The following is a 25,295-nucleotide window of genomic DNA, read 5'->3' on the forward strand; positions in this document are numbered from 1 at the left end:
AGTATGCACTAATACACACAGCCTGCACATTGCAGTGGCAGGATACCTCAGAGAAAGAGGCTGTACCTGTATGAGGTGAAGTTGTCGTAGGATCCCACAGTGTAGTGTCTGAACAGTCTCTTAGTGCGGTCCTCCCGAGTCTCTGCAAAACAAATGAAATGCATTTAAATTTTATCAGAGAATCCAGTACCTCCAGTTGCTCTGCATAGTACCTTCATGTTATATTTGATGCTCACATCAGACATAAAAAACATCTTTACAGGTTAAAAATGACTAAATGTCTTCACACTAAGTTAGAGTGTATTTAAGTAATAAATCATTTGGTAATGTTTTTATTTATATTTATAAATATAACTGATTTTAATTTTATGTTGAGAAATTCAAATTTCAAGAGAAAGGATATATAAGCTGTAAAACTTAAAACAACAGATTTTGATTTACCTTTAAGTGTCGTAATACTATCAACTTTTGACAGAATGATTCTCACGATTTCATATCAGAGGCTCTCTTGCCACACGTCATCCAAGGTTTAAATTGTTAGTGCAGTGTCTTGGAAGCAAAGTCAACCTCATTTGCCAGTGTGTGTGTTCTTGTAGTGTAAGAGGAAATTAGCAACTTCTCAAAAATGCACTATTTAATATGTTATTAAGAAAGAACACAGTTTTGGTTATTACAATTTTTTCTGAATTACTTCCAGTTACTTCAAGTCTTTTCAGTCCACAAAAATGTCAGAAGTGTGACTGATGTTTCTACCCGTTAGTATTAAACTGTCCTCAGAAATCTAATTCAGTTAACACAGAAGAATTAAGTTACCACAGAGAAGTAATTATCATTAACATGGTTCATTTATCATAGCCATCCAGAGTTTAATTGTTCCATGGTATTTTTTATATTTTGAAACAGTTAATGAATTGCAAAATATTTTTTCTTTAAAATGTTTCTTTTAAAGTGGTAAGTGTACTAGACTAGACATCATGTTGAGCACAATTAATAGTGTGTGTCTGTGTGTGCATGTGCACAGTTCCTATCAGCATGTGGGTGGATTTATGCTCTAGGAGTGCTGATAGAGACTGATGCCCTCTCGCCATCACAATAATATAACGCACCTCCACTAAACAACAGTCTGCTGACTACACAGCCCAAGACCCTTTCAGGTCACACAGATGCACTTTAAAAAGTTCTTAGTGAAACAAATCAAGATGTATGTGAGACAACACAGGACATAACAAAGTGCAACTCATAAGAGAGGTTGCACAAAAAGTATATATACATTTCTGCCCCTTTCCTTTCCTCTCTTCTATCTGGGGCCATCACACCTCCACAAAAACAAAGGTTTTCAATTGTTTATCCACCCACCTACCTACTGACCGAACTACCTTTTTATCTATATCTATATAGATATAGATAGATATAGATATATCTATATATATATATATATATATATACTGTACATATGGATTCATACACAGTAACTTTTGGTTTGGTGAAGCTGTGAGACATTGCAAGTAACAATGAATCTTGCTTGTACCATATTTCTGCGTTTCCTATCACTTCTGAAAGTCTGCTATCTAATAAAGGCAACACATCAACTGTTTGAGATGTCTTGTACATGTGGGGAAAAAAGACACGTGAAGAGTGAAAAGGAAAAGAAATCCAAGTAAGTGAGCGGACTTGAAGTGGCAGGCATCCTCAGATCCACCTTAGCCTGTCCCTCTGACAGTGTGTGACTGACAGACTGTCAGCTGTGGACAACTTGAAGCTCTGATGACTGCGTCCACTGTCACTTGGTGACACAAAAGAAGGAAATTAGCAATCTGTTCCAAAATACAAAGTTCACGTTTAACTTTGACTTCTGGGAAAGGAGTGTCACGCTTCTACCTTTTTCACATCGTCTCATTTTCATCTGCTTCATGATTTGTTGTTTTTCATGTTATCTTTCAGTTCACATGAGGAATCCTCAACATTAATCTCTGTGGAGATTAATGTAGTTGGGAACACCTGTGCAAAGGGCTTTTTCCTTTTGGCAAACACGACTGGGTTTGTAGGTGTGCTGGCAAACTGCCGAGATAATGATGTTATGCCAACATTGTAATCAGCAGATGCAGTAAGAGGTGTCACTGTCCCCTTCTTCTCATGAGGCAGGGATTCTCCAGCTTTCACTGATGCCAAAAGAAGTCCAGTGAATAGTTTTAATATGCGCTGACGTTTTACAACCTGGATGACTAAAACAGCTCCACACAGACGAGAAATGGGCCATTTCTGGGAGTTTGTGAGTGAAATGTTGTGTGTCAGTGATATATGCATATGTGTAGGTACAGTATATGTGTGTGTTTGTGTGTGCACGATAGGTGACACCAGATGCAATCTAAGAGTATGAAATGCAGCTCATTCATCACAACTGTCACCTATTTTGTCCAGCCCAGGAGCATCTCTAAAGGCAGGGCTCAGACAGCAAAGATCACCTCAGACAGCTCTTGAGAAGTAAGGGAACTCGCAACATTTCTATTAGATTAGTAAACAGCTATTAATGCTAACGTAAGCCTTCACCCTTGTCTGTTGGTTTATTTGTGAATAAGATTAAGTGGATTCCCGGTAAACTGGGTGTAAAGATGTGGTATGGTTTAGGGAAGTATCTATACATTTTCATGTGGATCTCAGTCAGGCGTCAGATACTGAGATTTCAATATTTTCACTGTTAACTCATAACTCATCCACAAACATGAGAATAAGCTGTTAGTCTTGTCTCTCTGGCGATAGCTGCAAACACAGCTGTCATTTTTAGCACATCAAGCTACATGTCACGTTGTCACGTTGCCGCTCTTTCTGCTACTCTGCTTAACATGCAACATCTCAGGCCTCTGCTGTAAACGTGTTTTAGCTCAAATGTACAGATTATACCACCTTCACTACCCTTGTCTGAAGGACGCAAGTGGAAACACCAACCAACACACACACACACACACACACACACACACACACACACACACACACACACACACACACACACACACACACACACACACACACACACACACACACCATCTCTGGAACCTGATGAATGAGAATTAACCTGTGCTGTTTTACCACTGATAAGAGCTGCACACAAACATGTACACACGCTCACACAAACACACACACTTATCAAGTGTGCCTCATTGACTTTTTAATTCTTTCCTTCCAAACCCCCACTCATCCCTCCTTTCCTTGTCTCCTCTCTCTCTGCCTAATAACATCCGTGTTGTGCATTTCAACCATTTTAAACCAGGTCAACAGACGACTAAGCAGGGGGAGTAGTAATATCTGTGGGCTCCTTACAAGTTGAATACTAAAAAACATTTTTAAATCAATAAGAACAAGGGTGGACTGTCTGGTAAAACAACTTCCTGAGAGCCACACAGCCTGCGAAGGAGGTGCTTGTGAAAGCAAAAACTACATATAGAAAGACAGAATCATTCTCTTTCTTTCTCTTTTGTGCTGTTACACAATGCACCTGTCATTTCCTAGATCCAACAGGGAGTCATTGGACCATACAGGTGGATACAGAACTAACCCACTTTCACACAGCACAGAGGACAAAGCAATGGCTTCATTTTCTTTTTCTATTCTCTCATTTTCTATTCTCCACAAATCAGTTGAGTTTTTTCACTCCTTAATGAAATCAGTCATTCTCACAGTGGGGCAGAATGTGACTGAGGTCACTAAAGAAAAAGAACAATCAATCCAAATGGAAGAGAACAGACTATAAGCAGGCTCTGTATTTATTCAATATTTATCTGTTCTGTATTGTGAATTCAAATAAACAGTGTAGTGGTTTAGATAATATTCAACATTAAAGGCCTTTGCAACATTTTGCATATTATTAGTATTTTTTAAACCAGTATTCAGTTAAAGGTCCAGTGTGTAAGATTTAGGTGAAAGGGATCTATTGGCAGAAATTTAATGTAGAATAATCCTCATGATGTTTTCACTAGTTCATTCCATCTAAATTGTATGAATTGTAGTTTTCTTTACCCTGGAAAAGGGTATTTATATTTAAATACTTTATATTTACATCGAGGGGTCCTCTCTACAGAGGCCACCATGTTTTTTACATTAGTCCAGACTGGACAAAATAAACACCTTTTTTATGACAACTAAAGGCTACCACAGGTTCCTATTTCATGTTTAGAGGAGAGGGTGAGGTGAGGGGTGTTCAGCTGCAACATGCAACTGCAACACTAGATATCACAAAATTCTACACACTGTACCTTTAATGCAAGATTTCACATCGGAGATAGAATTTCACTGAGCTATGTGGCAGCTCTTATTTTTTCAGACGAGGTCGATTTTGCCAAGTTTTTGCTTCTTACACGTACAAATGTCACCAATCACAAATCATGTTTCTGACAATGTCACATCTCGAATCAGTGGTAGAAGAACAACTTCACCCTTTATCCAGTGTGATATCAAGTTTATTTGTCAATTCATTTCCTATATTTGTCTTTATCCACCCAGCTATTTTTGTCTTTTAAAGGATATGATGTAGACGACCAAACTTCTGTAAAAGAAAATGTATGAACCAAATGCTCACAGTTGGGATAGTTTACGAACAAACTGGACCATTGTCAAACTAAATACTAAAGCTTTTAGTGCCAGCTGTTGCAGCAGTTCTTCAAACAGTCCAACGGATATCCTGAAATACATCCTGAAGCAGCTGTGGCACAGTTAAAGCTCCTGAACCACGTAGTTCTCCTCTCTTCATTAATATTGGGTGTACCCAGGTATTTAGTCCTTTTCTTCTTTTCCTTAAGTAAAAGGACCAAATCATCATTGCTTGATGTAGATTCCATCTTTCTTTTCCTGAGGCGCAATTTTTTTTATTCACTAAATTGTGTGAAAATTCTCCTCTAAATTATTCCCTATTCCCTGATTGATTTGCGTCGCCATTGATGTGCAAAGGCCTAAAAGCTGAAAAATAAAAACTGCGTGAGCACATATCTTTGATGTGAGTGGGATGCACGACTAAATCTTTAAATCAAGCCATTTTTCTGCATAGATGGACATGATAAAGCAAATGTAGGGGAACTTCATTAACTGGGAAGTGAGGAGCTCCCAAACATAGAAAGATGAGAAGGAAAAAAACAAAGCATGTTAGACTGGGAACACAGGGAGAATGAATTAAGTTGAAACTAAATCAACCGCATGGGTAGAAGGTTGTAGATGACAATAGAGTTGAAAAGTCTGTACCGAGCAAAATAGTTCTGATTAGTTTCTTTCAGTCTAAAAACGTCTAAAAAAAGGTGCATATTATGCTAATATTTAATGGATTGCCACCCCTCTCTCTACCGCCCATTTATAGAGATACTTTGTCATTAAGAAGACCCCTTATTATGCAGTGTTTGCTTGTTTACACTAAACCATATAAGATGGCATTATGACGCCCCAGTGTGTGATTTCAGACTGCATGCTCTCCCAGTCTGTGTCTGAATGGTCTGTGTTAAAGGGGCTAATGACAGCAGGTTTGTCACCTTCCCTTTGAGTGTGGTCATTTGGAAAATTGAGAACATGTTGTAAAAACTAATTCATTTCCAGCGCACCCCGACCTGCAAATGTATACAGTGTATTATAAAGTTTATACGTATTCGCTGCCATGGGTTACTGCAAAGAAGTACATCAATTTAAAATATTGCAGCAATCAATAGAACAAGAAGAATCAGCCACAGGGAAATGTTAGATGAAGAGCTGCAGACAACAGGCTGCACATGCCCTACTCCTCAACAAGGTAACAGGTTTTACTGTGACCTGCTGTTGATCGGGAAAACTGCTTTTGTGCCATACGAAGCATGAAATCAGATTGTGGTTGCCATCATTTTGACTGATTTCGTTATTAAAAAAATGCATGTATATTTGGCTGAACTGAACACAGATACATCATTTGATCTTCTGTTTTGTTGTTACTAACCCTCGATGCAGCCAAATAAACAATGACTCAAATGTAAAGAATAGGGACCATCAGGGGCATGACTGAGGTTAGGGACCACTCACAAGCAAAGTAAAATCATGAGATAAGCTACTGTCTTTAGTTCCCAAACAACATTAACACAATACCAAGAGGATGCATGCTAGGTAAATGTAAGCTGATTAAAGTTCCCTCTAATGCACCTTTCATATAGCAAGACATAGTGTCTGACACTGCAGAAGCCAAGAAAGGAGGAGAGAGTGAGGGCATGAGATTATAAACTTAACAACCTCCTTTTAGTCTGAGCAGTCACAATCTAACAAGATGCTTTGATAAGAGTACAGAATAAGACGATGACACTGCAAGCACAGGTCTGTTGGCAAGACAGGCTTTTAATTTAATAGAATGGAGATTAGATCTAATAATGCTGCACTGAAGGAAAAGAGTTCATCAAAGCTATCGAGTGTTAGAGTTATGAGTTAAAATCGCACATCTACCAACTCTTATTTCATTAAATGCAAGACGATCACTTGAGGAATGAGATTTACTTGATTATCATGACATATCTATATTAAAATGGACACATGAGTAAGAATCCTTCATTACAAACATAAAAATGTTAAAGTATAAAAAAACCCGCTTTCTTTGGAGTAGGGTGAGGCTGAGATGAAGAGGAGGAAAATAATGGGGAAAGTCGACAAATGATAAGTTCTTAATCATAAAATCTATATTTGACAAGCAGTCAGATACGTTCCCTGAGGCTAATGTGTGTATTTTCAGTTTCGGTCACACTCACTTGAGTTTGTGGTATTGCACAGCCCCGTCTCCTAAAAATAGAAATGTTTGTACAATTGCAGACAGACACTATGCTTCTGTCTACTACATTTCCCCTTATGCTGAGTCATATTGCAAGTTACACACATTTAAAAAAGCCAGTATTTTTTGTTTCTCTCGCAAGACACTGCGTAACATCCAGTATGACTATCGAGCTGTCTGCTCAGTGTGCTGACATAAGAATAGACCAAAGACTTGTGTGCAAAGAACAACTTACCCGTATACAGCTCATGACACGTGTAGATTGGTTGTTCTGCCTTCACGACTGTTACAACTCTGTCGATCCTGCTACACAGAACCGGCATTTCTGACACCATGACTGGACAACAGTCCATAATTTTCTTTTTACAACTCCGATCCTAAGACTTCCACCAGGACGTTGTTCCTCAACCATGCCACTGCTCTGTCTACTGGAGCTGGGCCTGGCCTCTCTCATCCTCATCTAGAGACAACTAAAAGCAATAAAAGCAAAATGTCCATTTTCTGTAGCTTTGCAGACTCCTGCTTTCAGATTTCCTGGACGAGTACCATAGAAAACTGTCCTATTCCATTTCAGCCTCCAGCATATATATTTCACATCTCTGCTTCCTTTCTTTCTCCTCCTCTCACTCAGAAGTGGTTGGTTTGTTGAAGAGCCTTCATAGAGCTTGTTGTTTAGGTGTAAGTGTCAGAGGCGGAGACCAACGTCTATAAATACCCCCACTCTGTCAAAGTGGAAGAAACCTTGAAATATTTAATCAAACTCAGAGAACAAGAAGAAACTACTCTACAAGCTCTTCAAACACTAGGACGGTTTATCAAGACACACCTTTGAGTCAAGGTCAAGACAAGCTGAGTTGCACTTAGACAAACAAATACATATTCATGGAAAAGAAAGAAAGAAAGCAGGAGAGTGGGAGAGTGAAGGACAGGGACAAATGTATCAGTAGCTGAAATGAATGCACTGAATTATCAATGTCACAGATTAATTCAGTATCTTTATGTGTGCCTTCCTGTCATTGTCAGCTCAGGTGTATGACACTATATTACTTTATGTTTAAAAATATTGTGGTGATCAATTGGCAAATCATTAACAGTAAAGTGACCACATCCTGAGGCATGTCTTATTTTACTGATTGGCATGTTGATAACCAAACTGACCGATCTACCAAATATGACACTACACGTGCATGTGATCGGTGAAAATGTGAAACTGATGTGCCTTGGAAAATCACGATTGCTTGTGTTAAGACAAATGAACTAAACAGCAACAATCTCTGAACTCAGAAAAAGGATTCCAAACAAAAGCTTTCTGAACTGTTCAGGAAAGTGGGAAAGTGATGCTGGTTAGAAGATGGAGAGAGGGAGGGTGAGTCAGGTGTAAAAGTTGATGATTAATCATGCTGAGTCTCTGCTGAGTAAGTTGCTCTGTGTGTAATGACCTTTTTTTGAGTTGACGTCCCACAGCAGTAATAGTTTTCAGCCAGGCCGGTCAAACTGTAAACAGAATGATTTGACCAACTGTGTTGACAGAATACTGGTAAGAACGACTGCTGCAGGTAAGTATCGTGTGCAAGAGCAGCCATGATGCTGTGAAATAGACTTCACTCTGAGACAAATGTAGAAAACCTGCCCGTGTTTATGTGCTTGTTTATGTGTACGTGATATGTGTGTGGAAGTGCATGTGACCTGCTGTCATCCAATGCGGCACCTGTCAAAAGTGATATGTCTCTGCTCCTCTGTGAGACCTGATTCCACTTTGATTCATTGTTCAAATATCATCGCCATCTATTATGATTTGATACGGCTCTGTCCTCCAGAGAGAGAGGGGGGGGGGGGAGAGAGCGATGGCTCAACACACTCCACTGACTTCTGATGAAAAGTATCAGATAGTGGCCATCACTCTGCTGCGTACAAACAAACACAACAAGCGCACACACGCACAGAAACACACACTAACACCTTGAGATGTGACACTGTAGGACACTATCTGTGGCTTTTTTTACAGGGTTAAACAGCAGACCTCCTCTTGAACTGGCCCTCTGCAATGCTGACTCAGCTAAACCTCAAAACCAGAGACATGTCTTTCAACCCGTAGTCAGAACACACTATCTCCATCTCTTTCTCATTAAACGGATTTGTTCGCTATGCTTATTTAACTGCTGACTCCACACATAGTATAGACAATAACCAAAGTGTGTGCATGTGCATAAACATATGCATGTAAAAAAAAGGCCGGAGAAAGTCAATTTGCATGCCCATACACTGCTCTGTGGTGTCAGCATTTGCATATTCACTCGGCATTTTACAAGTCGCCACTAGAGAGTAACTGACTAAACTCACTATCAATGTGATTTGCATTCTTGGCCCGTACGTACAAATTTATGGCACCATGAGACAACTTAACAGAGAGTAGTTTCTTAGTACAAGGTAAATGCATTTCTGTTTCGTTTATTTTTATGAGTTTCCTCAGTTTAATCTTTGAGAACTGTAAAAGTACCGACTGAATAAATCTGAACAACAGGATAGAAAATGCAGAATCGCTACTACAATAAATAGATATGGTGACGGTTGGAGCACAGGCCGGCTTGATGAGGAATGAGGACACGTTGGGGGATCAAAACCATATTTGAGGTTTCTATGAAAGCAGCTTTCTGTTTATTTTGAATGGAGCAGCTAAGGTTTTTTTTATTTCACCACATCACAGAATCAGTCTTTAACTTTCTAGTTTTCTGAATCAAATTACATCAACTAAATAGAGTGGGTTCATTTATAAATGAATGTGGAGCTCTGGAAAATGAAATGAAAATACATCATATTGAAAAATCACAATGAGTTTAAGCCTGTACATTCCACACAACTTCACAACGCAATGCATTCAATTTATTCTCATTTCACAGCTCCTGTTGAGGATCCACTGAGTAAAGCCACCCTTAATCCTCGAGCCTGCACGGTTTTCTAAGAATATATAGAATAAGATGGGAGAAATTAAAAAAAGACTTCCAGTCTCCTCCAGAGTAAACAAAGAGAAAAGGTGCAATAAGAAAGAAGCAGGTTTTATTAACATGTCGTCAGTGTGACTGGCCTTACATGAAATTATTAATATTTGTCATGTTAGAGAAGGGTGAAGACTGGACCTGTCCTAGAAAGACTGATAAAATGACAAACTGAAAAAGATATTAACTAACCACAATAAAAGATGTATCACCTACCAAGACACAAATCAAATATTAACTTGCAGTTTATATAATATGCATTATTTGACAATTACTCTTTTATTTCTAGCATCCACACGTGGCTGCCTGTCCATATGGACTTTGAGAATATCTTCTTTTATCTGTTCCTTTGTCCCAATTCCCCAAGAAAACTCTTCTCCCTGAGTGACATGCCTCATTGATTATTGAGTTAATATTTCATCAAGCCTTTGTATCTAAGTCCTCTGTTGTTGCATGTGTTCACTTGAAACAGAATGGCTTTCTGATTAGGGAGCCGCACAGAATGTGGCTATTACAACATAGTCATAGTAATTCTTGCTCTGCCCATGTCAAGAATATCTCTAAATGATGCTGATGTTTTAATAGCATAGCGTACATTAGGCTTAAATTGTACAAAATACAGCTCTCAGTGTCTCTTTTAAGGTGACAATGTTTGAAGATGTTCCAAAGACATATTGTGCAATTTATTGAGAAAGTGCCAAAAAGTAAAAATACAGTTTAACAGGCTGAGATAATGACTGAGATCCATCATCGTAACAGTAAAACTACTGACCTTGCACCTCGGACATGAGCGGGGAAGAACCAAACTACAGAGAAGCCCACACAGACACTATGCTCATTAGCTTCACAGTTTTGTCCAGATGACCTCCTATATGATCCCTCACCGATCCATTGCATCATCTTCCTATCCCTCCTAACCACTCTCCTCCACCTTAACCCTCCGACTGTGCTCTGCCCATGTCAGTCTCAGATGCCGCAGCAACACTGATGTTTAAGCATTCTAGAGGAGTGCAGACACACTCCAAAACTTCTTAATGGGCAGGCTAAAAATAGCTCAGGCTGGATCTGACTGGGCTGATTCATGCGGCTGTGAGTCATTCAACTGTGCCGCGGTGTGAGGGAAGCGAGTGAACGAGCACAAAGAGAAAAGAAATAAAATTTTGCACGCTTGTTAAGATATCAAACCATTGAGAGATCAAGCATTGCTTATCCCATTATGCTCTCTCTCTGTGTGTGTGTGTGTGTGTGTGTGTGTGGGGGGGGGGGGGGGGGGGGGGGGGCCTGTATGATCCCAACAGAATGTAAATTAACAGACCTACTACTGAAAATGAGTGGCTGCTGGCAATATGGTAGCATCATTAGAAAGGGAAGAGCAGTTAATACTCACATCATTATCCCCTCCACTGCCATGGGTAAACATCTTCCATTAACCCCCACACACAGGGCAGCAGCATGTGTGCAGTGTTTGCAAGAGGCAGTGAGGTGTTTTCGCAGGGTGGGTGAAGATGTTCAGGTACAGTCCAGAGATTTAAACAGCTTTTTAGGATCATAATGGACTCTCAGTTGTATGAAGTACAGTAATACTGCTCTTTTTTTTGAAACAGTACAATGATTTTTAAAAACTGTACAGCTCCCCAGCACAAGCACATATCAGCCATTTGCCCACAGCAGTATTACACCACTGCATCACTCTTTGTGCTCTTAATGAATTCAATCAATAGCCTTTTGGTTTTTTGCCCTCATTTTCTCCATCAGTCGCTCGTGCCCTCTTCTTTCCCATTTCTCCTCCCTGTGACAGCTACACTTTGCATCTGTCTTTCCTCCCTCCGTCTGTCCCCTCGAGCACCAGCGGAAGATGAACTGCTGGCTCCAGGTAGCTCCGGCCGTGCCGAGAGAGAGAGAGTGAAGGGCAGCGTAGTGACAGATAACAGCTGAGAGAGTCAGTGACGATTTAAAGCGTGCCTTGTTCACATGGTCACCTGCTTCCTTTCCCCTTCACTCTTTGTTTCTCTATTGCTCGCTAGCCACCCTTTCCTATCCCCACCACCGAAACTGCGTTTTCCATCACCTATTTTTTTTGTCTTTCGCCTTTTCTATCATTGCTCTTTCAAACCTGGCAGGGAGGAGAGGAAAGAGATGAAGGCAGAATGAGATAAAGAGGAATAGCACTTTCAGAGTCATGACTTATGGGTGATGTGCAGTGGCAGAGGGGGAGAGCAGGGGAGGGAGAGACAGAGTGAGATAGAGAGAGAGAGAGAGAGAGAGAGAGAGAGAGAGAGAGAGAGAGAGAGAGAGAGAGAGAGAGAGAGAAACAGTAGTATTCGGGTTACTTAATTGTTGACAGGGCTGTCCTTCCTGCTTCACTAGGCTGAGACATATTGCCCTAACTGTCAGTGTTGCCTCAGTGGTTGCCTTTAAATAAACAAGTGTGTGTGTTATTATTTTGCCTTTGAATCACTGTTGATGAATCTATGGATAAGCATGAGCTTTAAAATGACGATTCAGATATTAGTATGTAACGAAGTTATATTTGCATCATATTGTGCTTAATTTACATGATTACATACAGTTATAATCAAAGCACCTCCATCCAAAAAGTAATAGATTTTAGTTTGTAATGTATTTTAGATAAGTGTTTTGGGGGTAGATCTATTTTAAAGTCAAATTTCTCTGATTTGATTGAAACAGTAAAAGGCAAAAACTTAACACTGGCAAAGATGGAAATATAACTCTATTTCAGTAAGCCATCTCTCCGGCTTCTATTTCAGAGCTATATTTCCATCTTTGCCAATGTTAAGTTTTTGCCTTGTCATTCAAATACATCTCTTCCTATTTTATCTCTGTTTTACACATCTGATTAATTTACCTATTTTATAACTATGTCCAACAGTTCATTGGGAATTAGAACAAATATTGTAATTTTATCACGAAAAGGAAAAAGAGAAAAAACAAGACAGGACTTTTGATTTAAGAAGATTTAACCAGCACAAGTTCCCACTATAAAGGTGCCTGGTGGTCTGGATGGTGAACTAAAGCCTTTTTAATCTCATTGAGAATAAATATGTGTTGATGATTACAACAAGTTTAATATCAAAGTGGAACAACACCACGTTGTGTTGGCGATGCAGGCCAGAGGAAACTCACAACACTTTTTATCCCGGAGGAACAGATATGAGGTTCTGAGTTTTTCAGGATTTATATGTGAGTGCAGCCAATATCAGGCCCATCTCACTCCACTTGCTCTATTTCTCTCTACCTCTCTGGAAGACACGCTCCGCCGTCTCCACTTTGCTGTCCTTTAGAGTATGCTCCACCATCCGTCTCCCTCACTATCTGGCCCTTTCTTTCCCACCTTCCGCTATCTTTTTCTCACAATGCATTTAAATGGGGTATTTAGAGATTCTGGCCTTTCTCATCTCTTCACACCTACTCAGAGGTAACCTCAATCTCTCAACAGCCCTTTAAAAAGGGAAAATGCCCCAATTGCTCCAGAAATAGGTCTCAAGAGATGCATGAGAAACACGCAAGGAACAGAAAGAGATTTCTGACAAACTTATCCTCGTCCCATGTCTGATAAATTGTATGTGCTCTCTGCAACATTTCCCATCTCAGTAAACTTTTTTGCACAATGACCAGATGTTTTTCATGATGGCTGTTTTTGATGCTGCACTGAATTTAAATCCAGTGTGAGTGCTGCACATGTTGGTGAACTGAGACCACAGCGTAGAAATGTGCCATCTGCTAATTAAACAACAGTCTGAACAGGGATGTGGTCACATTAATCTGATGTACTCCCACTGGTTTACACAGGGTTTCATTCAAAGCTGTCATAGCAGCATGGATGGAAGATTCATCATGATCAGCAAAGATTTAGTTTGTAATATGGAGGATAATCCACAAAAATATATTTTTATTTTAAGCAGAATTACAGTGTTAATACTGTTTTATTTGTTTTTGTTTTATTAGTTTGTTTGCCTATTAGTTATTTGGTTGCAGAACTAGACAAAATAAGTTGTGAAGTAGTGTTTAACTACCAAATGACTGATGCCATAACCTTACGATTTCAACAGCAGCAGTTAATGTTGTGATTATTTCCTTTTTGTCTCATGGTTAAAAAAAGAAAAAACAAATCTACAGCTGAAATTACATATTGATTTCTCATTTGGAAAATAATCATGTTTAATAAGCTATGTTGCATCTCAGTCAATACTCTAGGGTGAAAGAGAAAAAGCTCCCTGTCCCAAAATATTCAAACCATGACATGGTTGCTTTCTTCACGTGAAACGTCTGATTCAACTTCAGGCACATTCTCAGGTGGTTCTTCACAGAGTTAGAGAAAAACCTGATGTTGAACATGATGAGAGTAAATTAAATGTAAATAAACCTGGAATGTAATGAACATCACACAATCATCCACAATATTAAAACGTTACATTAAAAGCCTCCCAAATTAGAGTCAAGGATGCACATTTCAAGTATATACAGTAAGTTGTCATGTACATAGATATCCATTAAATGATTTAACATTCAAACAGAAATTGGGTTTTTATATATTTTAACAATTAAGATGGTTTTTGGTGGTTTAACAAAACAATGAGTGAATTAGTTATTACAATGAGTAAATTACTTAAATATTAACAGTAACAATAAATAAAATAATTAGTCCCTCATTCAAATTTGAAAACCGGATCCATGTAATCTCTTACTGGTGTAAACAAAACAACTTTATCTGAAGGGTCTGAGGTGAGTTGTGTGCACAACACGGTTCTTGTCATTCCCACTTTGCATATTGTTGTTCAATATTTACATAGCAGGTTAATTAGAAAATATGAAATTTAAATCAATTACAAAAGTAAGAATGATCAGTAAAATAGATTACAATAAAGATAAAAAAGTTCATGTTTCTTTACAGAAAATTATTCCTTATTTAAGGAATGGTTTAAGGGTATTTACAGTGAAATAATCATTACATCACCTGAGACAAAAACATCAATGTTTAAATATTTTAACATTTCGTGTTCATTTAATAAGTAATTCAAAGAGCAGATGTTGTGAAACAATGGGAGAGCTATAGGACTCAGAACTTTGCTTTTCAGCACCATGGACAGAGCTATGCAAAGACTACTACTTACCCAGCCGAGGGTCAAACTGCCTCATCTGAACTTCTTCCACACAGTCTGCTGGAAACCAGCCTGTCCTTCCTTTGACCGTGCCCTCCCAGAAACCTCCTTCTCCGATACTCAGCACTGACAGACAGAGGAAAAGAATTGGAGGGAGTTAATTCACTCAAATGTTATCATAAAATAAACCTAGCTGCTTTCATGGTGTGCCTGTTGATAAACCTCGTGGAGTCTTGGAGAAAAGACAAAAAAAGGACAAAGGGCCATTACTGTAGCGGAGTGAGGTGTTAAGTTTTTATGATCTAGGTTCATAAATTATAGAGGAATGTGCATTCAGGAAGAGGGAAGGTGACAAGAGTGAGGGAGAGTGAAATAAATACACAAAGTACACTGATACAAGGCAAGTGAAAGTAATGTGAAAATATGTCTGTAACTAATTTACAATCGTGAAGTACTTAATTTAATCATTTGAAGACAGAGATATAAAATCAAGACAATGAAGTACTGGGAGAACGAGAGAATTAAGTTACATTTTGGCTAAATTAACACAAGAACAGGCTGGAGCTATGGATGAATGGATGTCCCTACTGTACATAAAGACAAAACCAAAACATAATGCCTTTCCTACCCACAGCTGTTGGCTGTGAGGAGGGATACAAAAGAGGTGAGAGGGCTGAAGGGAAGAGACATTTCCTCTAAGTTTGATTAGAGATGAATGTATAGTTGATATTGATCTTCCCTGCAGGAATGAGCCAGCGTGCTCACCCTATTATACCAACACACACACACACACACACACACCTCAGATATCACCAGCTGGAACTGAAGCCTTGCTTGAGCGAGCCCCTCTTCTAAACCGGTTGCTAGGATACGGCAGTATGATGTTGCAGCCAGCAGACATCCTGCTAAATGATGTAGTCTACTTCCTCCAAACTATATCCTACTCTGCGATTGGGAAATGTCACAGTGATTTAAGGACTACGAGGAACAAGTGGACTTCATCTTGTGACACAATAGTAAAAAATCAAATACCATCCAATCACATGATCCCTTGCTGTAGAACTAATTGTTTTATCAAGGACTTACTGCTCCTTACTCCATATCCTACTTCACCTTAAAGTCAAGCCCGCCTACCTACTGTTAAGAGACACTTGTATAGAAATAGGTCACAGCAGCAAAGCGTTTTTCTTTACCTCAGACATGGAGATTATGTTTTTAACTGTTTGTTTGTTGTTAGCAAGATTACACAAAAAGTACTCAACCAATTTCCATGAATTTTTGTGGAAGGCCAGAGTATGATTGAAGGAAGAATCCAGCAATTGTTTACTTTCTTAAACATAATGAGATACAGAAATACTTAACATGCTCAGGGGACTGATGTTTATGAGTGTGTGATATTTGGTGCAGATACACATAAAAATCCAGATCTAGTGAGTTCAAACATTTCCTTCCCACTGCTTTCCCAATTAAATAAGTCATCCTTCCAAATTGTTTGGAAAGATGCCTTGTTTAATTGGGATACCGAAAGAACAACTGACTATTGACCGCTAAATATCAAAGTTAGCCGGGTCCATATTGTTAAAATCGCAATATTTCCTAAAAAGCTAAAGCTGAGCTAAAAACTAGAAAGCTCAGGCAGGCTGAACTTATAGTCCACTAGTGTAGAGAGAGGTGGTGTTTGAGAGGTGGTGTTTGAGAGGTGAGTATGACTGTTTATTGACTCACCGCAGTAAAAAAACATGACACTCAGCACACAGAGGATACGTGAACTGATCCCTCTCTGATCTCAGCTTAACACAACTTTACCCTGCCTGTCTTCTGAGAACACACTCCCTCAATCTCTTTTTCCCCCATTGTCGGCTTTTACTATAAACATTTCAGGCTCTGTGTTTCTGAATGACTTCTCTGTAACTGTGTCCACCCCCCCTTCCTTTCCTCTGTCAGTGGGTTTGTCTACACTGTGATGGTGTCTGGTGGCTGTGTTCTGTTTACCAATTAACAGAAATGAAAAAAAATTGCAATAAACACTATTTTATATTATATATACATACAGCTGTTCATCATGGACGTTATTCCACATACACGTACATATGTTCGTACAAATATCCTCCATACACACACTTTAAAACATGTTTAATAATCTTCACAATGCCCTCAGAATTTGAGACCACAGACTCAAGAATTAAGAGGGAAAAATTAATGCTGTAAACAACTCTTACTGCAACACTCTTAAAAGTTCTCAAAATTACAGTGTTAAGTTAAACATACAGTATATTTAAAGGTTCAGTGTGCAGAATCTATTGACATCTACTGGTGAAGTTGCATGTTGCAGCTGAATACCCCTGATCTCACCCTCTCTAAAATGAAGGAGAACCTGTGGTAACCTTCAGTTGTCATAAAAACTGTGGTGTTTAGTTTGTCCAGTTTGGACTAAAGTAAAAAAAACATGGCAGCCTCCATAGACCCCCCCTCCTGATGTAAATATTACGTGATATACAGGGGGAATTTTAGGGAAAAGAAAACAGCAATTCGTACAATTTAAATGAGACACAATACTGGTTTGTTTTGTATTCTGAAGATCCCTTTCACCTAAATTTTACACACTGGACCTTTAAAGAAAATCGGTCAAATACAACGATTCTCAGTTATTGGCTCTACTTTATATCTGGCACAAACAACGCAACAGCCACACACATTCCATTATAGTCTACACAGCAAAAACTCATGCACATACAGTATGTCCACAAGTCCTCTGCTGCATGAGTAGTCTATATACCTGACACTGCTACTCTGATTTGGTGCTTGCCAGCGCTGTGTTGGCATGACAACTGTCCCTGTGATGAATCAGATGTGGGCTCACAGGAGCCAAGTGGCAGGAAGGAACTCAAACAGTGCATGTCTGTGCACTTAGGAGGATTTACAATATGTGTGCCATGATGACTGCCATGTGGACAGCTACAGTAGTAGATTATAGTGGGGAAAAAGAAGGTCTAAGAAGTTGTTAAAAAGTTTATGGCAACAGTAATGTCTCAAGAGAAACTAAAAGCCTATGGTTGTGATTGTGAAATCTCATTGAGGAGGAGAGTTTGTGAGGAAATTACTTGCTGCAGAGCTGCAAACACCCGACAAAGTAATATTATTCTAAAGTGTCAGTTTCTCTCAAAAAAGAAGAATGATTAGTAATATGGCCCAGGGTACTGGGAAGAAAAAACAATGAACGTTCACCTTTTCTCTCTGGCCAGAGAAGACAAAATGCAAATACCACCCAACTAGTCATTTTTGTGGGATTACTGCCGAGTTTCACAAAATTACACAAACAATAGGCTAAATGGCATTCCAAAATGTGAGGATTTGTTTGAGCAAGTTGTTTTGACTACAACCAGCTGTAAGTAGCATCACCAGCAACAAACACCTTATATCAGATGCCTCACCAAAGAGAAGCAGTTCAATAATTGAGTTTTGCCAATAAAGTATATTTTAAAATCTACACTGTCCCCTTGATAGGAAAAGGGTTGTCCACCTCTGATTTAGATATTTAGATAGACCCTGGTATTTGATGATGGTGTTCTTCACTCAAAAGAGTAAATGTTTGATGGAGAATGACCTGATATTGACACAGAATGGTTATTTTATTATTTAATATTACATTTCTGAGTTTTGGCAAATAGGAGAGGACCTCAAAATATGAGGTCAAAGTGAAGAATGCAGTGATTTCTTTAAAGGATGCCTCCTGGACAAATATTTATGATGAGGTGTGCAGCTTTCAGTTTGAAAAATAAATATACTAATCTGCAGTAGGCAGGAGTCAGTGTCATGCACATCATGGAAATAAAAGCTTTTTTCTAGGATGAGTTGCTTCCATGAAACAACAATAAACTTGATTTTCCCCTCTCTCTACAGAGATCTATTGGGGCTTGACTAAACAGCAGTTCACCACATAAGGCAATCAACACCTCAGCTGGACACCAGCTTTTCTTTCTCCTGCACTATCAGACCTCTTTTGACTAAGCAGAGACCTACCACACTTATTCATAATCACCTCCACAGGCAAACCGATGGGACAAAAGACACTTCATATGTTAAAGTGTTTACGAGCACCCACACACACATGCACACACATACACAGACACACAACTTGCATGTTTGATTATGCATACAGCACAAGTTTTTATCTTTTCAGAGACTGAACCATAAAACCTGAATCCCAAGACCTTGTATATTCTCTGACTCTGTCTAACCTACTCTATTGTAAGACCTTGCAGAAATTCACAGCACGTTCCCACAGTCGACTGTACATCATCCCACTGGGCCATTCAATGAAAATTCTCAGGCTATATAGAAATAACATACAAAAAAGCATGAAACTGTAACCAGAGGAGAAAAGCATAGAGAGACATAGAAAATGGAACAAAGGGAGAGAGTGTGACAGAAAGCGACTTGCATTCAGCAATGACAAAGAGACAAGAGCCAACTAAAGACAGACACAAGCTGACACAAGGAGAGAGCTAGGCTTTGACAAGTGCCTAGTTATTCATGACTGTCCAAGAACTCTGCTGTCTGGTGAAAAGTCTGGTACAGTATTGTTCTCTTTTTTCCCCTCTTCCCCTCCCAGCTTGTGTGTGTGTGTGTGTGTGTGTGTGTTTGAACGAGTGTGCGCGTGCAGGCGCACGTTACTCCTGAGTTTTGCCCTTGGTTAAGACAGTCACGACTCCTGGTTTAAAAATAGCATCAGTGAGGATGCAGAACTATTTATACTCTTCACACCCTGCCTGCAAGCTTCAATGCATCTGTGCTCGAGAGCGTGTGCGTGAGACGGCCGATTCAGCTCATTTTAATTCTTACTTTGCTTCTCTCTGCTTTGAGCTGAGTCATTCATTTTCTTCGTCCTCCCACCATCTTTGTTTCTCACTCATAAAGGATGAGGGTAACTTCCATACCATCCTTCATACCATGAATGAGTGACAGCACGCACGCATGCACACAGTTTCATTTTATTAGGTACACCAAACCTAATGCAGTCAAATACAGCAGTTCTGCAGTACATATATACTTTTGGTAAACTGTTTTAAAAAGGAGTTGATTGCCTAAATTTGATTATGGTGCATAAAATAAATGCACATCAAAATAAGACAATGCAGTTCAGCAGCTCATCATCCTCCAAAATGATCACACAGTTGACTCAACAACTCTTTCAAACAGTTTCATCGGAAAACTGAAAACTGAATAACAACATTCATAAAGGTAGGATATATTGCACAACTGTTGTATTAGACTTCATCACCTTTAGCTAGGTGTTCCTGATAAACTAACAACTGAGTTTATTTTTTCACAGGTAACGGTGCGTCACACTCCTGCAGAAACAGAAAATAAAAGATGCAGCTGTGCTGAGAGAGGCTGATGGCGTTCTGCCACTGATGCACTCACACTGATTCAAACAGAGAAGCCACAGAGGACTTGCCAAACCAAAACACAGCTTGATTTCCATAGAATGCATTGGTAGGAATTTTGCTCAGTGGATTTACTGTAAAAAAACAAGGGAAGACTGTGCACCTCTGATGTTACTATTAGTTAATCATGTAATGGAGGTGACTACTTAGTACGCCTATTAATTCTCAACTGTTGAAGCTGTTGAAGTATGTGTGCTGCTTCATGATAACATTTAGTTCAGATGTTCCCCTTTTCTCTCTAGGTGCTGTGTTGAATTCTTAATGCCTTTTCAAAAAAAAATATGTCACCTTGTCGCCTTTTCATTTTCTACATCTCCACTTAACTGTGGTCTTCAGGCATACATACATTTGGGCAGTTTCATATCCAACTGTATATGTTCTACAGCTACACTCCATTAACATTGAAGCACAGGCAAACTGTAAGACAGAGTGAAGAGGTGACAGCATTCATACATGGTAGATAGTCATTGTAGCTTGTTTTAGGATTGATAGCATCATCTCACACATACACACAAAAAGTTGTAAGTAGGAGCTGTGTGACGAAATTCATGCAATTGTAACATTTTCCCCATCTGCTGCTCCCTGCTGTTCACTCAATGCCCAGTGCTCTGCTTCTCGGCTTCTGTGTTTCTTTAGTGCAATGAGTAATAAAACTCTATAGTGTAGAGATTTTAGCATGAATTACACCTGGTTAAAGATAATAAAGATAAACATTCAGGTTATTTCTGATTATAATGATCATGCAAATATGAATACCTCAGTTTGAGCCCACCTGTGGTCCTGAACTCTGGGTCAGCTCCATTGTGGGGATTTTATTATTGTCTGTTAAATGTTATCATATTTTGCTCTTCATGTAAGTGGATATTATGTGAAAGTGATTTTATATATAACTCAGCCTATATAGCTATGTGAGTGTATGTGCATTAGCATGCAAGAAAGTGTTTGGAGAGGAGTGTGGAGAGGATTCCAATAACCAAAGTAGAGCTGTTATAAGATTTGGATCTTTGCACTTTTTATCAAACCTTAGTTCAATTCAGTGTATTAGAGAGAGGGAGAGTTGCATCTTTATGAAACAAGGGGGACACAACATGCTTCCACATCCCCACATTCACACACACAAAAAGAGGGATGACCACAGCTCTGCAGAGGTGATGTTCGTGATTAGTGATAAAATATGAATCAAAGAATATATGCATGGCTGAGCCAACCCACCCAACATTGATAGCTCAACTCACTGGCTTCTATCCACATTCTCATTCATTCTGTTACTACTCAAAGCTCATGACCAACTGAGGGCCAGACACAGATATACTGGTAAACTGAAACTTACTTACTTTACCTTCTGGCTCAGCTTCCTCTGTGCCACAACAGTCTGGTACAGAGCCTGCATTACTGCTGATGCTAATCCATCCATCCATCCATCCATCCATCCATCCATCCATCCATCCATCTCCTGCTTGATCGTCCCCTCACTTATGGAAAAGACCCTGAGACACTTAAACTACTTAGGGCAGCAATCCCAACCCAGAGATTGCGATCCACATTTTTACGGCAACAAACCACTGCTTCAACCTTGGGGGCTCTGACTCTCATCCCTGCTGAGTTCCCCTCTTGCTTTCTGATGAAGCCAATATAACCAGATCATCTGCAAAAAGCAGGGACACAATTCTGTGGTTACCAAACCGGGAATTGTCATCAACCTAGCAGTGTATTAAAATCCTGTCCATTTAAAATAGAATAGAATTGGTGACAAGGGGCAACCTCGAGTACAAAACTCAATGGATCCATGTTTGAATTTGTGCTGAAGATACAGATACGTCTCTAATGTTGGTTATCCCAACAATAACTTGAGCCTTTCGCCCCAATTTCCCACCCTGAGTCATCAAACAGCTCGTCAGAACTTCCTTGAGGCCAACCAAAAGTCCTTTTACATACCTGAACTCCTCCCACAACCACTTTTTGCTCCTGTGACTGACTTGTGGCCTGCAGTGACTGCTGGTTAAGGAGACAAATGGGCCAAAAGAGCCCAAGAAGCCTCCTGGTGTCCAACAGCAAGTTCTTAGGTTGGAGAGGTGTCCTCTGTCTGAAACCTCTGCAACTCCATTTCTTCAACCTCCATTCAGATGCACGTGAAATTGTTTTTTTGGTATCAGGCTCCAACATTAAAATACAAACATGTAAATGGCCCCCAAGGTTGAAGCCATGGTTTGTTGCCTTAAAAATGTGGATGGGCATTTTGATGAGAAAGATGCAGGTGGACATGGAATAGAAGTAGAGGTGGTTGATCATTCAGAAGAAAAACAGTGAGTAGACCTCAGAGTAAATAGAAGAGTGAATGAAGTACAGAGCCACTAAATAAGAAGAGGGACAGTCTCCCCACTCTGAGTCAAATATGTGATGTGGTTTGATGTGTGTTCGTCCTTACAGGACTTCTTTTGCCTGTAAGAGGACGAGGGAGTGGTGCAGTCTCTGGCTCATCAGTATTCGAAAGAGAGAGAGAAAGAGTCTAAAAGAAATGGAATAGTCAAATTTAAGAAAAGAATCTGGAAACTGCTTTTTTGTGAATGACAGCCGGGTCAGAAGAGGGAGTAGAGGAGAGGAAGCGAGCCATAGAAAAAAAGAAAAAGCAAGGAGGGTGTAAGTGATGTAAATTATAGTGGGAGGAGGAGGAGGAGGGTGCTGGAGGAAAACTCCAAGGCTGACTCAGAGGGATCCCTCTTCTCTTCTCTCAGGGCTCGAGGGGAGCTACATGACATTCTCCATTCATTTCATTGCTTTTTATTGCATCTCTCTTCTATATATTCTTCTGTATCAACCCTAAGGTGGAGAAATAGAACTTGTAGTAGCCTATTAGTTTACCTCCGTCTTGGCTCCAGTTTCTTACTCCAGGGCAAAATCACAGTAAATGCATAAAAATAGACGCACGATTTATTAAATATAATGTTACATATGCGTAAACACACAAGGAAATGTACATTCAATCATTATACACTGATATATGAGATAAGTTATACTATTACCTGGTACACTGACTCGCAAAGAACAAGACAAATATTGGAGTCATTCATCAGATACAGGTGATTGATTAGCTGTGGACCAACCATTGATTGTCTGTTGATTGTAAATAGATTTGTGAACGTTTTTTGTCAACTCATTAATCGCACAATGGTTTTATTTACTCATCAGAAAGACACATAAATTACTGTTTATGCTGTAATAAATAAATATGTTTTTAGCAGCTGACCAGTTCCGATTCACACAAGACTCTATTTTATATTATTACAAATATAAAAAATGCTGCTGACTGAAAATGCACGCATACTGCACTAGAGAACTGGGTGTGTGAGTGGTCATTGAATTCAAGGACATTAATAACAAGGCTACTAAAGACACAGTCCATTCTTGTTTTCTTGTTTTTAATTTCAAACAAGATTCTGCATGTATTTGGACGAGGTCGAGACACGAGCTTTTTCCAAACTTGTTAAAAGCTACTCTCCCTGACACCAACGACTAAGGACATGACCTTTACACGTGCATATTCACACCCCTGACTGCAAAGTAGGTTGTCACTGTGCAGGACAGAAAACGCCTGTTGCTAACAACCATCTGGAGTCATTCAGTCAGTTCAGCTTGGTCCTCACCTTCAAACAGTGTGTGTCACATTGTACGTGATAGAGTGATTATAAGTCAGATGCATATCAGTGTTTCTACATATGTGTCTGTGTCAGTCAATGGCTCCGATTTATGCAGCAGTGTTCCTGCCCATGTTTATTCATAAACTGATTAACTCTGCAACTGCTGTGTTTGTAAATAGCATTTTGTATGAGGCTACATCTCAGTAAATTAGATGTGTTGGTCGAGCATGGGTTTTAATTTCAATTATCTCATTCAATCCATGGCACATCCATGTTTGGAAAGCATGATGAAAAAAAAGTGTGTAATAGGAGGACAGGTGGTATGTTCAGCAGGGGTGGGCTAGGTGTGTGGGCGGGACTTTACATCCTGCTGCTACTCTGATTGGACAGCTACAAGGTTAGCTGTGACATCAATGTCCTTGCCTTAGGCTCGTGACCCTGTCCAATATCAATAATAGCCTTACACACACACACACACGCACATACATACATACGTCTCTCTATAGTTGCGAGGACACTCATTGACATGATGCATTCTCTTGCCCCTTACCCTAACCATCAAAACTAACTAACCCTAATTTGTGAGGACCAGTCAAAATGTCCTCACAATGATGGTACTGAACCAAAGTTGGCCCTCATAACTTTATAAAGACATGACCACACCCACCCACATTCAGCATGTTGGTAGCTAGCACAGAGGTTGCTAGCCGATTGTTTCTTGGAGCAAGGAGGCTTTAAACAAACCAAAAAGCAGGAAAACAGAATGTCGCCTAAAATTGGCACCCGATGGCAGGCTTCCACCCACAGACTACATCTGGTGAGTCACACAGATAGACAGAACATGTCGGTTTTCTAAGCCTACTTGCTTTTCATTATTGATGGTTGGAAAGTTTTGGCACTAATTCGAAGTGAATGGACAGGCTACAAACAGCTGTTTCTACAAGCCTCCCTTGTCCCACAGAGTGACAGAGTTTTGCTCACACATAGGGTGGTCCACACAATCATGTTGGCTTCTGGAAAAGATCACGCACATCAAACAAACCTTTGAAGTTGTGAGGACCGGACGGAAAGTCCTCAGCTATGATGTCAAACACAAATTTGTGTACACGTACGTACACACACACACACACACACACACACACACACACACACACAGTGCCTGGCACATTATGAATGACCAATGAGTGAATTCTGCCAATAACTGACTAGCCTCAGGTTCTATACTGTGATAACATTTTCTCCTGGGTATCATGGGACACATACACACACACACTACATTATGCTGAACATCATTGTGGTCTGTAAAGCTTTTCGACTGGGGGCTGATGTGCATGGGAACACAGTTC

General features: G+C 39.6%; 1 protein-coding gene across 9 annotated transcripts in view; it reads right to left on the reverse strand.

The window, feature by feature from the left end:
- The window catches only part of shank3a (SH3 and multiple ankyrin repeat domains 3a), a 171,033-nt gene that overhangs the window by 23,034 nt on the left and 122,704 nt on the right, over positions 1-25,295 (reverse strand). For all 9 annotated transcript variants that reach the window (XM_069528884.1, XM_069528886.1, XM_069528885.1 and 6 more), the window contains 2 exons: positions 14,880-14,993; positions 67-142 (listed from right to left, as the gene is read on the reverse strand). In XM_069528884.1, the coding sequence (XP_069384985.1) occupies positions 67-142; positions 14,880-14,993 (190 nt within the window). The remainder of the gene's footprint in view (positions 1-66; positions 143-14,879; positions 14,994-25,295) is intronic.

The sequence above is a fragment of the Paralichthys olivaceus genome, chromosome 7 (genome assembly GCF_024713975.1).
Source record: "Paralichthys olivaceus isolate ysfri-2021 chromosome 7, ASM2471397v2, whole genome shotgun sequence".
In the NCBI taxonomy this organism is placed as follows: Eukaryota; Metazoa; Chordata; class Actinopteri; order Pleuronectiformes; family Paralichthyidae; genus Paralichthys; species Paralichthys olivaceus.